The following is a 14,829-nucleotide window of genomic DNA, read 5'->3' as shown; positions in this document are numbered from 1 at the left end:
GAGCAGCCAATTATCCCCCTCTTTAAGCCAGGTTTCCATCATAGCAATGATATCATGCTGCCATGTGTCTATCTGTGCCCTTAGCTCATCTGCTTTGTTTGTAATACTCCTTTCATTGAAGTATATACCCTTTAACCCTGTCAAATTCCTGTGCTGAACACTATTTAACCTTTGCTTCTTTTGCCTTTCTGAATCACTAACTACGTCACTAACTGCTTTTCAACTTCCTGTTTCCTGGTCTGAATTTGTCCTATCAGTACCTGCCCTTTGGTTCCCATCCCCCTGCCATACTAGTTTAAACCCTCCCCAACAGAACTAGCAAATGTCCCCGTGAGGATATTGGTCCCGGTTCTGCTTGGGTGCAATCCGTTCAGCTTGTACAGGTCCCGCCTTTCTCAGAATTGGTCCCAATGCCTCAGGAATTTAAACCCCTCCCTCCTACACCATCTCTCAAGCCACGCATTCATCTGGTCTATTCTCCTATTTCTGCTCTTGCTAGCACGTGGCACTGGGAGTAATCCTGAGATTACTACCTTAGAGGTCCTGCTTTTTAATTTATTTCCTATCTCCCAATATTCTGCTTGCAGGACCTCATCCCTTTTTTTACTGATGTCGTTGGTTCCAATATGGACCACGATCTCTGGCTGTTCACCCTCCCCCTTCAGAATGTCCTGCAGCCGCTCCGTGACATCTTTGACCCTAGCACCAGGGAGGCAACATACCATCCTGTCGTCACGTCTGGTGCTGCAGAAACGCCTATCTGTTCCCCTTACGATGGAATCCCCTATCACTATTGCTCTCCCATTCTTTTTCCTCCCCTCCTGTGCAGCTGAGTGACTCGTGGTGCCACGGTCTTGGCTCTTGCTGCTTTCCCCGGATAAGCCATCTCCCCCAACAATATCCAAAGCGGTATATCTGTTTGAGAGGGAGATGGCCCCAGGGGACTCCTGCTCTACCTGCCTAGTCCTTTTACTCTGCCTGGCGGTCACCCATTTCCTTTCCGCAGGCATAATCTTTACCTGCGGTGTGACCACCTCACTGAACGTGCTATCCACGATAATCTCAGCATTGTGGATGCTCCACAGTGAATCCACCTGCAGCTCCAGCTCCAAAATGCGGCTAGCCAGTAGCTGCAGTTGGACACATTTCCTGCACACATGGTCGCCAGGGACACTGGTAGTGTCCATGACTTCCCACATAGTGCAGGAGGAGCATATCACGGGTGCGAGCTCTGCTGCCATGACTTGCCTTAGATTAAGCTCATTAGTTACTCCCTTTAAGGAGTTTACTCCTTTAAATTACTCTTAATTTAGAGAATGTTAACTACACCAGGGACCTTGAGTCACTAAAAAACATTGCTTGCTATAAGACCTGCAGACCTTACCTTTCTTTTTACTTTAGTTACTGCACTGTAGAATAGTAGAAATACTCACCTGAACCTATTTACCAATCAGCTGCCTCCCCTGCGCCGCATCACTTTTTCACTGGTGACGTCACCTCTGGAACTCCGCCGCTGGTCTCAGTGAGGGTCTCAGTGTCGGCCTCTCCGCCGCTGGTCTCAGTGAGGGTCTCAGTGTAGGTCTCTCCGCCGCTGGTCTCAGTGAGGGTCTCAGTGTAGGCCTCTCCGCCGCTGGTCTCAGTGAGGGTCTCAGTGTAGGTCTCTCCGCCGCTGGTCTCAGTGAGGGTCTCAGTGTAGGCCTCTCCGCCGCTGGTCTCAGTCAGGGTCTCAGTGTAGGCCTCTCCGCCGCTGGTCTCAGTGAGGGTCTCAGTGTAGGTCTCTCCGCCGCTGGTCTCAGTCAGGGTCTCAGTGTAGGCCTCTCCGCCATCGGTCTCAGTGAGTGTCTCAGTGTAGGTCTCTCCGCCACTGGTCTCAGTGAGGGTCTCAGTGTAGGCCTCTCCGCCACTGGTCTCAGTGAGGGTCTCAGTGTAGGCCTCTCCGCCACTGGTCTCAGTGAGGGTCTCAGTGTAGGCCTCTCCGCCATCGGTCTCAGTGAGTGTCTCAGTGTAGGTCTCTCCGCCACTGGTCTCAGTGAGGGTCTCAGTGTAGGCCTCTCCGCCGCTGGTCTCAGTGAGGGTCTCAGTGTAGGTCTCTCCGCCGCTGGTCTCAGTCAGGGTCTCAGTGTAGGCCTCTCCGCCATCGGTCTCAGTGAGTGTCTCAGTGTAGGTCTCTCCGCCACTGGTCTCAGTGAGGGTCTCAGTGTAGGCCTCTCCGCCACTGGTCTCAGTGAGGGTCTCAGTGTAGGCCTCTCCGCCACTGGTCTCAGTGAGGGTCTCAGTGTAGGCCTCTCCGCCATCGGTCTCAGTGAGTGTCTCAGTGTAGGTCTCTCCGCCACTGGTCTCAGTGAGGGTCTCAGTGTAGGTCTCTCCGCCGCTGGTCTCAGTGAGGGTCTCAGTGTAGGCCTCTCCGCCGCTGGTCTCAGTGAGGGTCTCAGTGTCGGCCTCTCCGCCGCTGGTCTCAGTGAGGGTCTCAGTGTAGGCCTCTCCGCCGCTGGTCTCAGTGAGGGTCTCAGTGTCGGCCTCTCCGCTGCCTCGCCGCTTTTAAACTTGGCGTCGCTCTGGTGCTCCTCCCAGGTTCTGTGGCCCTGAAGAAACTGGAATGGAGAGAAATAGCTGTGTAGAGACACTAATAGCTTGCAACATGGGAGATTTAAAAACAATGAAAGTTTCCTTCAAGTTTGAATAATTAATGCATTAATAGGATTTAAATGATCTATAGAGGGAGATATTGTAACATTTAAATAGTCAATATAGACAAGTGGTATTTCTTTACAGGTGGTTTATATTGGTGGTCCAACAATATTGCATGGAATGGTCTTGCTCTGATCATACGTGTGAGTTGTTCAAGTAGTTCCTCACAGAGAGAGAGGGTAAAATCTGGAGGTGAGTTGCACACCCTATAGCAGCCAGCCCAAGGACAGCATTAGCAAATCGTTGTTAGCAAGTCAGCTGTCTGCTGAGATGGAGAATTGGACACATTGCAGGGAGGAAAACCTGAAAAAGATAGGAAATAATTTTTAAAATTAGGCCAAAAACCTCTCTAGAAACTTTAATCCAATTGATAATCATAGAGATTAACAAAGTCTAAGCAATTTAAAAATAAAAGATGTTTCCTCTTTACATTTATATTGTCACAGTTTCCTGCAATGTAAGCAGACTCGAGAGGCTGCCTTAAGTATATTAATACACACATTGAGAGATCAGCGCATCACTGCCAACTAGTCTGGAGCACCCATTCTACTGAGGTTGCAGCAGTACTCTTACTTTCCCACAAAGTCTGTGTGCTATTATAGTTGTAAAGGATATTCCACGGTATTTTATGTGGGAAATGGAGAAGAAAGCTAATTGAAGCACAAAGAGTGCTTCAGTCAACTTAATGCCTCCTATATCAGCATTGCACTTGATGGAACATTCAATATGATTATAAAGAGACAATGGTCACTTTCGGTGGCTTTTATCACACATTAGTGCCTACTGGCTCAGTCAATTGGATCACTCTCTTAATTTAATGAACCTACTCATTTGTGCCAGCTTTAGCATTGGGGCTGCACTGACTGCTCCAATTGAATAGTTATAGCAAGTTTCAACATACAATCAAATGCTAAGATGGGCTGATCAGAACAGGGAGAAATTGATTGTTTGATTTTATAAGCATGATATTACAGTAGCTCATCTCGGGGCTACTACAAGAAGTTTGGTTATCCTTTTTAAGTTTTTTTTAATGAAGTGCAACTACCTTATTTTAATACTGAAAACTAATTTCCGTTAATAAACTTTGTTTTATCTTTACATAGAATTACATAGAATTTACAGCACAGAAACAGACCATTCGGCCCAATAGTTCAATGCAGGTGTTTATGCTCCACATGAGCCTCCTCCCACCTCTCTTCATCTAACCCTATCAGCATATCCTTCTATTCCTTTCTCCCTCATGTACTTATCTCGCTTCCCCTTAAATGCATCTATGCTATTCGCCTCAACACCAGTGCATTCGTTTCAAAATTTCCCGGTTATATCCACACTTTACTCACACGGTACTTTCAGGAACACACATGGATACAAGAGAGTGAGTTTTGTGAGACGATGGGCCCTGTACACAGCCAGTACATATCAGGAAATCATGGGATCTCAAAAAATCTACCCTTCTGTGTAGTTGTACCTACTGGTCTAGAAATGTTACAAACTCTGGGACCAGAGTGTTTCATTGGATTCCTGCCATTATAAACAGAATTTGAACATTTGAACTGTTATCGCCGGGCAGAAAATGTATGAAAGCGAATCGGCAGCCCATTTTACACCTCGCCTGATTCTATCAAAAGGACCCCTAGCCTGAATAAATTAACATTCATACAGATTTTTGTCTTGGGGTGAGGGAGGGGTGACCCCTTTACCTACCATTACCATGTGTGCCCTGTTATAAAAATGTAGGTTTTTTTTGGATAGTCGCTCCTGTCACTCTGTCACATTGAAAATCAGGTCCCCAGACTAACCCAGTAAACGGTTTGCAAGAACTTTTGTTCGCTTAGGTCTCCGAGCAGATAGCCTGATGGGAGGAACCGGGCCATATTCAAACAGAATGGTACTGGGCTAAGTTTCTTTGATGATTTGCTCCAGATACCAGGCAGTTTCTGAGCAGGCGGGTGCAGGATCTGTGGCGGGGAGCTGTTCCATCAACTCTCCAGCTTCTGACATCACTTTCTGTGCTGGAAGCAATGGCAGTCATTGAATACACCTGCCCATATTTCGCACTGGGCAAGGCAGCACTTAAAACTTCAAAGCCTCCACTCTGACTGCTGAGCAATTCATGTAAATTGGTGAGATAACATATTCTCATCATTATTCTATAATTTCCATACATTGTTCAACAAGGAGAGCAGTAGCAAGGCAAATAGGTTTAGATGTATTTTCACGATTGTACATGTGCAGATTTGACACCAGATTAGGGAAGTAATATTTAGTATCATTGCCTAGTAAAATGTAGGGGCCCCAAACTGAACCTTTACATGCCCCGAACCACCCCAGGCAATGGCCGCTCCTGGGGACATCTCATCCGAAGGATTGCACTGCTGACAATGCAGCATTTACTCAGTGTTGCACTGAAATGTCAGCCTAAGTTATGTGCCCAAGTCCAGGAGTGGGGCTTGAACTCACAACCTTCTAACTCAGTCAAAAGTGTCAACAGACACAAGTTGACACATTATAATTTATATAACACATCTGCAAGCTCAAATGAGGCTATTCAATCGCAAGGCAAGCAGATTTAGTTATGATCTTAAGTGTTTATTTTAAATCTATTTTAATTGGGAATAAAATTAAAACTTTTAAATTCGTGGTTATTTTTGCAAATTGTGCTGTAAATCAGCATAGCTCTATCTGAGTTTTAATGTACCTTCAAGTAACAAAACTGCGCAAATAATTCTATTTCAAAGAGATAGCAATTGTTTGGGAAAAATCGATAACTTGGAAGATGTAACCCTCTTTCAGAAAATCATGACTCTGTGGAATGAGGGCCGCATCGTCCACATTTTATATTATTAGTCTTCTTTAACATATAGGTGATCCCCCACTAATTTTTCCCACTGCGTAGAAAATGGACCTCATTTCCCCACATTTTATGGACATAAAACAGGCACAACATGGTCCAAATGTCGGAACCAACGTCCTGTGCCCCAGGGGCGCCTGAAAGATCTCCTACCAGATATTAGGTTGGGCTATGCTTCAGGCGTCCCCGGCAGCCTCCTAAAACAAGTGTTAGGCCCACTTCCATATGTAAATGAGGGACTTAACACCTGTTTCAGGCCCCCTCTGTGAAATTGGATTCCGACGAGTGGAGCTTGCTCCAGACCTACTCTGCTCGGGATTCTTCAGCGGTCATTCCGGCCTAACCAACGACCGCCACCAAAAGCTTTGTTTTATTTTTTGAAAATCTGTTCCTGTGGAGCTCGGAGAAGCAGAAGTGCTCTCCCCCACCCCCCACCCCTGACTCCACAGATATCGTGCTCACCTTCTCCCCACCCCCTCATTGCCGCTCCACGCCCCCTCCCAGGAATTACCTTAGGGCCACTGCCAGCGAGGCAATCCATCTAGTTAAAATGGGCTAACTGCCCGTGGAAGTGCGACAGGAGCCCTCAGCTCGTCCAGATTATTTAGATGAGGCCTGAGGCTTAATATTGGTGCGAGCCTCGGGCCTCCTGTTTCGGCATGTGTCGTGGCCGCCTTCGCCGCCTGAAACCAGGTGCCGATGAATTTCTATCCCATTAAATCTTGAAAGTGCTGACTTGTTCTGGAGTAATTCTGCACAACCACCAGCCACCCTCCAGCACGTCATTCAAGGGGGCCAATTCTTCCTGAATGAACTTTGATACTGAGGGGGAATTTTTCAGGGTTTGCCTTCACGGCGGAGACCCAATTGTAGCAGCCAACAGCGACTTTGGCTGATATTAACAAACTTAGCACAGACTGCGATCTCTGGGTCTGGTCTGTAAGGCTTGGCACCACAGAGAGTGATACGTTTACCTACTAGCCCTCAGGGCTCTATATTTACAGGACCTCACCTCTTAATGTTCGCTGCGATGTAGGAAATGCTTACCTGCCACATTATGCTGCCTTGTCTATTCTGGGAAACTTTAATGCAGACAGACTCTTTGTAAACAGAGGCAATGGCTTCTGACAGACCAAGAAAGTTGTACTGTTTAAATTGCCGCAGTACTAAAAGTTAAACAGGGAAATTAAAATTTCCTTTTTAGGGAAGTCTGGTATGTGGATTTGTACGTGAACACTTGAACATCCAAAACTCTTTAATCCAAACAAAAAAAAATAAACCTTGGCTGTAGCTAGTAAAATCTGAGTAACGAACAAAAGCACCCAAACTTTAAAGTGATCCTGAACATGTGTACATGGAGACTTGTTGAAAAAAATACTAAGTACTGGGGAGCACAAGCTTCAGCCCAGGATGATGAAAAGTGTGAGCTGTTTGCTACTCCTTGCTGTGCAGTGCACATTGCCCATAGCTACAAGCTGTGTGGACTACACAGCAGGCCTGTATCACAAGACAAGGGCCGATTCTATGGTTGGGTTATCCTGGTGGGGGCAGTGTTAACAGTGAGTGCTGGTCGAGAAATCAATGTTGCCTGCAGTGCCTGATGTTCCATGCATTGAAATTCGTGGACAGAAAATTAATCATGGCCCATGATTTTCCAATTAGTGCTCTCTGTGAGCGTCACTCCACATAGGGAGTGGCTGGCCGCAGTCCTATTGTGTACACATGCAAGACATATGTCCGTCTTTCAAATAAGATGTTAAACCAAGGCTGCCCTCTGAGGTGGATGTACAAGATCCCATGACAGGGGTGTTCTCCCCGGTGTCCTGGTCAATATTTATCCCTCAACCAACACCTAAAACAGATTATCTGGTAATTATCTCATTGCTGTTTGTGGGAGCTTGCTATGCGCAAATTGGCTGCTACATTTCCTACATTACAACAGTGACTACACTTAAATAAGTACTACGTTGGTTGTAAAGCACTTTGGGACGTCCTGAGGTCATAAAAAGCACTATGTAAATGCAAGTTCTTTCTTTTAAGGGATTAGAATACAATGCGCCAGCAATCCTTATTTTTAAAATTTATTATGTTTTTTCCCCATACACCATAATTTTCATTATTGGTACTTTTCTCCAGTTCCCTCCCTTCTGTTTTTCCTCTCATGGCACTAATTTTCAGTCATCTTACATTATGCCTGTGGATAAATTGCTGCAGGGCACGGATCTTTTTGCAACTGCCGCAAGCACTGGGCAAGAGGAGACGCCAACACTGTGACATTAGATTGAGGAGATTGGCAAAGTGGGTTACAAAAACAGCAACTTGCATTCATGTAAAACCTTTAACGTAACAAAATGCACGAAGGCACTACACAGTCGGGAGTCAGATCTGAGAAAGAAGTAGGAAGGCAATTAAGGAAGATGGCGAAAGACACAAAGAGGTAGGTTTTAAGAAGGCTTTTGAAGGTGGGGAAATAAGCCACAGGGCAGAGGAATTTAGTGAGTGAGTTCCACAGTGCAGCGGCAAACCAGCTGAAGGCTCTGCCACCAATGATAGAATGGAGGATGGAGACGGACTAGATTAGGAGTTCCAAAAGCGAAGGCAGCGAACAGGTATGTAGGGCTGCAGGGGTTTGGAGCTGTAGGCAGAGCGATGCTACCAAGGGGTTTGTGGATGAGAATTTTGAAGTCAATTACACTGCGGGATGAGGAGCCAGTGGAGGTCAGCAAATATAGGAATGATAGATGAGCAGGACTTTGTGTGGGATAGGATGTGGTCAGTGGAGTTCTGTTGAGCTGAAATGATTGTAGAGTGGAGCTTGCAAAGTCAGCAAAGAGGGTGGAGGAAAAGCTGAACCTGGGAGTGGCATAGCGATGGAGGCAGAGAGGACAATATTTCAAGGGTGGAAGTAAACAGGTTTGGTGATAGATTGGATGTGCATCACTCTGGGGTGGACTCAAATCCTGGTCCATTATCAAGACCACCTGCTTCCACCTCTGAACTATTGTACGTTTCTCACCCTATCTCATCACTACCATTGCAGCTGAAACCCTCTTTCATCCCTTTCTCACCTCCAGATTTGAAGCACAGCTCAGGACGTCAAGGTTGTACGCAATGATGTTGATCTTGAGTGAACATGCAGTAAAGGGGTAAGGTCAGAGGTTAAGATGCAGAGTTTTTAGCGAAGACCCAAAAGGATGGCTTTGGTCTTGCCGGTGCTGAACTACAAGTTTTGGCTCACCGAGACATGATGCTGGACAGACAGTCAGATAGCACAGAGACATCTGTGAAAGCAAGGGTGATGGTGAGCGGTAAAGATGGCTATTGTCAGTAGAAAGCTGATCCCACGCTTATGTCACTATGGGGCAACAAGTACATTTACCCATCACCTCTGGGTCCAGGATTTGAATCCATCCCAGATTTATGGGATGAAAGTTTTCTCTGTCTGCTGCTGTACTACATAAAATAAATTTGGCCAGTCTCAATCCAATTCCTAATGGGCCTGAGAGTAAACATGATGGGAAAAAGTTTCCACTAGATTGCGTTGGTTTTATCGGTGCAATCCAGCCGAATCAGCACAAAAGATCGAGCAATTTCCACATACACTGGGCATAAATTGCATCCAGCGTAATTTATGTTTCCGCAATCTTTTGCACTGATTCAAAAATCGTTGCGCTGAGGCCGGCCCCGCCCACAAAACTGGCCACGCCCCCAATCGAAATAGCGAGGACGGTGAGTTTCCGCTGAATGCGCCCGTTTGCGGCCATTCGAGGAGGGTCTTCAAATTAAGCTAGTTTTCTTAGGCACACAGGCAATAGCAGGCTCGTTTTAAATGTTTTTACATATTAAAAAATATTTAATTTATTAAGAAACTGACTAGTGTACACCAATGAAAGTAGTAAATGGTTCAGTTTAGTTTTTTCAAGTCATTTTCAGTGATTTAAAATCAGGTTACTCACAGGTGGAGGACTGCACATTATTATTAAAAGTGCTTATTTTTTGTGATAAACCCATTTTCAGCTGTATTAATAAAACTGATCCAGGTTACCACTCTTAAATACATCAATGAATATTTTTTATTGCAAAGAAAAAGAAATAAACGATTACGTTCTGTTAAGCTGCCGGATTGTGCTGATTCATGGAAGGTTCTACGTTTGTGATTATGTTAATACATTTTAGCAGAAACTCGAACTGTAACCCAGACAGTGCAATTTTCGGGCGCACTTTGTGCCCAATTGCTGATTGTGCCCAAAGCGGGAAACCCTGCCCCGTAATTTGGCATTAGTTGGCAAACATTCACTCAAAGAGGTTCCAGTGGTGGTGTGAAAATGAAACTTCACGCTATTAAAGGGTTCTATTGGTTTTATGTTGTTTCATTTTTAGTGTGAAACTTTCTGAAGTTTGTGAAAAGTTTTGATGTTTAGATAGTTAATATCGAACAATGGATAAACAGTAAGAAAACATGGGGGGTAATTTTGAACTTCAGCACCCTGGGTGGTGATCTGGTGGAGCAGGTCACCCTACCATTGGAGAACCCACCCAACTTACTCAATGGAATGAAAATCGGACCGGTTCTACAATGGGCGGACGTTCTGCCCAGGTGGCAATGGTCAAATTGACCCCCATTGAGTGCTGGTTATTGGGTGGATGGCACTGCCTTCATGATCCCAGCTGTACATTCCATACTTTTTAGTTGCGCTAAAATGATTTCTGTCTTGTTGCAGGTCACCCAAAAGTTCAGCCATGCAGACTGCAACAGTTGATCCAAATCTTGCCAATGTGACCACGACTAGCTCTGGCAACGTGACTCACACCCACAAGGAGCCCTATCTACATAAACTAGCGCATCTCGATGAAGCTCTATACAATGATTACTACAGTCTGTGGCTGGCCTTGATGATAATCAATGTCCTCATATTTGTAGTTGGCATTGTACTCAACAGTGTTGCATTGTATGTATTCTGTTTTCGTACCAAGACTAAAACAACATCTGTCATCTACACGATAAACCTTGTAATCACGGATTTGATGGTGGGTTTCTCCTTACCCACCAGGATAATAATGTATTACAGTGGTGGCAAATGCCTGACGTGCTCTTTTGTGCACATTTTCAGCTATTTTGTGAACATGTACTGCAGCATACTGTTCCTAACCTGCATCTGCGTGGACAGGTATCTGGCAATAGTCCAAGTGGAAGCATCACGCAAATGGAGGAACCCCCACTATGCCAAAGGGATTTGCGTTTTCATCTGGCTCTTCGCCATCATTGTCACCTACTCTATACTCTCCACAGCAATCAAGTATGCCTCTTGTTGTCTGTCCAAGCTCTTCGCTCTGACAGTGTTTGAGTACTTTTTGCCTTTAGTGATCATCACAGTCTTCACCATAAGGATCATGTGTGCCCTGGCCAAGCCAAACTTGATGCAGCAGAGCAGGGAAAGGCGTATGAGAGCTGTCCAGCTTCTGGTCACTGTCCTGGTTATTTTCATGATCTGTTTCACGCCCTTTCATGTCCGTCAGGTTGTGGTCTACGTCAACCCAGACATGCCCCTTCACATCAGCCTAATCGTATACCACGTCACAGTGACCCTGAGTAGCCTCAACAGCTGCTTGGACCCCATTGTCTACTGCTTTGTCACTAACAACTTCCAGTCCACCGTCAGGAACATCTTTGTCAAGGCTGAGCCTGAACAAACCAGCGGAGATGTAATCAGCATGCAGAAGAGCTCGAAAGTATCCACAGCAAAGTCGGTAGTTGCAAACATGATGAATGGCCCTGCACTGGACAGCGAACAATGAACAGAACATGGGACATCTTTGCTGTTCAAATACGAAGATGAGGCCTTTCACGTCTCAAGATTTTGTCTTAACTTTGCTTTGCATTACATTTTGTGTCTTGATGTTCATAATACATCATTTTGTACAGTTAAGGTGAAATTTACTGAAGGTCTCCTTTACCAGAAAAGAGTGGCAGGCCTGTTTTTTTTTTGTTTAGGTTATGCTCCATTAGTTGTAAGACAATATGGTGTTAGCAGACAAAGGAAAGAGAAACAAAGTCTTGATGTTTGGTTCATTGGTTTATAATATGGGACAGAAACCCTTGGCCCTCAACCAAATACAATGGAAAATCTTTGTTCTCCTTGTAAAAACAGAAATGTGGTTTTCAGTGACTTCAACAGTGTTTACAGGCCTATCTGCTCTATCTTTCCATTCTTACAACTTCACCTCAGGTGATGTGTGTGTGACTTGTCTGAAAAATGTTGAATATATTTTGTGAAACTTTCTCTAATTTATTAACTTCAAACATGTGCCTAAAATTTCATAAAGCTGTGTAGATATAAGATGGCCGCTGGAGTTGTCTTCGGGTAGACAGGGGTGATGATTTTAGCACATTCAGACCTCCATTTTCTGGGAATCCCCCTTCACCTGGCTCAATGTTTTAGATATACAAAAGAATGAAAGGGCTGGACTGTGTGCCTAGCGATAGATTATTTCGGTTTGACAGACTGGGGGGATCCAGGCGGTCATGCATTTAAAATACGCAAGAGTGGGAATAGGCTAGATGTTAGGCGGTTCTTCTTTTCCCAGAGAGTAGTGAAGTTTTTGAATGCATTGCCAGCTGGGTGCTGACTCTCTGCACGCCTTCAAAAGGGGAGCTGGGCCAGTTTGTGACTGAGACGAAGCTCCAATCGTCCTAGCATCCACAGCTTTTTGCGGGAGTGAGTTCCAGATTTCTACCACCCTTTGTTTGAAAAAGTATTTCCTGATTTCACTCCTGAATGGCCTTGCTCTAATTTTAAGATTATGTCCCCTTGTTCTTGATTCCCCCACAAGAGGAAATAGTTTCTCTGTATCTACCCAATCAAATCCTTTAAACATTTGAAACACCTCAATCTTCTATATTCATGGGGATATAAGCCAAGTTTATGCAACCTGGCCTCATAATTTAACCCTCTAAGCCCCAGTATCATTCTGGTGAACCTGCGTGGCACCCCCTCCAAGGCCAATATATCCTTCCTGAGGTGCAATGCCCAAAACTGAACTCAGTACTCCAGATGGGATCCGACTAAGGCTCTATACAACTGAAGCATACCTTCCTCCCTGTTACATTCCAGCCCTTTGACTTAAAGGCCAATATTCTATTAGCCTTTTTGATTGCTATTTGTACCTGCCTACTAGCTTGTGTATGTGTACTTGTGTGAAATTAGATTTTTTTTGTGTGTCACTCAGGGCCTGATGTTTGCACTGGAGCCAAAGGAGGATGCTTAGGAGAAAGGATGCCTTTCAGATCGCATGTGCATTGATATACAGTTGTATTAGTCCAATAAGAGACAATTATATCACTGAGCAGTGAAATCACTTTACACTGTTGTGGTCCTGGGGCACTATTCTTCTGAGGCAGAGAATAGTCCTTTCTCCAGCCACCGACTCCGCCCTCTCCCTGGCCACTGTCTGAGGCTGAACCAGACCATTCGCAACCTTGGCATTCTATTTGACCCTGAGGTGAGCTTCCAACCCTATATCCGTTCCATCACCAAGACCACCTACTTCTACCTCCATAACATCGCCTGTCTCCCCCCCTGCCTCTGCTTATCTGTGCTGAATCCTCATCCATGCCTTTGTTACCTCTAGACTCAACTATTCCAATGCTCAACTGGCCGACCTCCAATCTACCACCTTCCATAAACTTGAGCTCATCCAAAACTCTACTGCCCGTATCCTAACTCGCACCAAGTCCCGTTCACCCATCATCCCTGTGCTCGCTGACCTACATTGGCTCCCGGTCCAGCAACACCTCAATTTTAAAATTCTCATCTTTGTTTTCAAGCGCCTCCATGGCCTCGCCCCTCCTTATCTCTGTAACCTCCTCCAGCCCAACAACCCCCTGAGATCTCTGCATTCCTCCAATTCTGGCCTCTTGCACATCCCCGATTTTAATCGCTCCACCATTGGCGGCCATGCTTTCAGCTGCCTAGGCCCTAAGCTCTGGGATTCCCTCCCTAAATCTCTCTGCTTCTATACTTCTCTCTCTTCCTTTAAGACGCTCCTTAAAACCTACCTCTTTGACCAAGCTTTTAGCCACCTATCCTAATATCTCCTTATGTGGCTCGGTCTCAAATTTTGTTTGATAATCGCTCCTGTGAAGCATCTTGGGATGTTTTACTACATTAAAGGCGCTATATAAATGCAAGTTTTTGTTGTTGTTGAAATGGGGAAATCTTAAGTTGGGGACAAGATAATGGAGTAATTTAATAGCAGTGATATACGAGGATTTCAGTTCTCCTTTGGTAGTAGAGTGGCACTGTCATTTAGAGTCATAGAGTCATAGAGTCATAGAGTTATACAGCACGGATAGTGGCCCTTCGGCCCATCGTGTCCGCGCCGGCCATCAAGCCCTGTCTACTCTAATCCCATATTCCAGCATTTGGTCCGTAGCCTTGTATGCTATGGCATTTCAAGTGCTCATCCAAATGCTTCTTGAATGTTGTGAGGGTTCCTGCCTCCACAACCCTTTCAGGCAGTGAGTTCCAGACTCCAACCACCCTCTGGGTGAAAAAGTTCTTTCTCAAATCCCCTCTAAACCTCCCGCCTTTTACCTTGAATCTATGTCCCCTTGTTATAGAACCCTCAACGAAGGGAAAAAGCTCCTTAGTATCCATCCTATCTGTGCCCCTCATAATTTTGTACACCTCAATCATGTCCCCCCTCAGCCTCCTCTGCTCCAAGGAAAACAAACCCAATCTTCCCAGTCTCTCATCATAGCTGAAGCGCTCCAGCCCTGGTAACATCCTGGTGAATCTCCTCTGCACCCTCTCCAAAGCGATCACATCCTTCCTGTAGTGTGGCGACCAGAACTGCACACAGTACTCCAGCTGTGGCCTAACCAGTGTTTTATACAGCTCCATCATAACCTCCTTGCTCTTATATTCTATGCCTCGGCTAATAAAGGCAAGTATCCCATATGCCTTCTTTACCACCTTATCTACCTGTTCCGCCGCCTTCAGGGATCTGTAAACTTGCACACCAAGATCCCTCTGACCCTCTGTCTTGCCTAGGGTCCTCCCAATTGAGTTCCGATGATGTTCATTTTGTTTCCCAAACTCTTAAAGCAGGATTGAATCCATGGCCCACGGACCTACCCCCTCAGTTGCAGTAAGAATGCAAGAAGATATTAGTGAAGTATCAAACCAGGCGTATGGCAAAATGAGCCAGCTATTCATTATATATTTTTGTTACTAACATAAGTTCTGTTACATTAGCAATGTTGGACAATGTATCAGATGAAAGTATTT

General features: G+C 45.3%; 1 protein-coding gene across 1 annotated transcript in view; it reads left to right on the top strand.

The window, feature by feature from the left end:
- gpr20 (G protein-coupled receptor 20) overlaps window positions 1-14,344 on the top strand; it is a 35,242-nt gene extending 20,898 nt beyond the window's left edge. The window contains exon 2 of the mRNA XM_067978496.1: window positions 10,261-14,344. Coding sequence (XP_067834597.1) covers window positions 10,280-11,335 — 1,056 coding nt within the window. The 5' untranslated portion in view covers window positions 10,261-10,279 and the 3' untranslated portion in view covers window positions 11,336-14,344. The remainder of the gene's footprint in view (window positions 1-10,260) is intronic.
- The last annotated feature ends 485 nt before the right edge of the window (window positions 14,345-14,829 follow it).

The sequence above is a fragment of the Heptranchias perlo genome, chromosome 3, assembly GCF_035084215.1.
Source record: "Heptranchias perlo isolate sHepPer1 chromosome 3, sHepPer1.hap1, whole genome shotgun sequence".
In the NCBI taxonomy this organism is placed as follows: domain Eukaryota; kingdom Metazoa; phylum Chordata; class Chondrichthyes; order Hexanchiformes; family Hexanchidae; genus Heptranchias; species Heptranchias perlo.
Note: the sequence above shows the minus strand (reverse complement) of the source record. Positions and strands in the feature narration are given on the sequence as shown.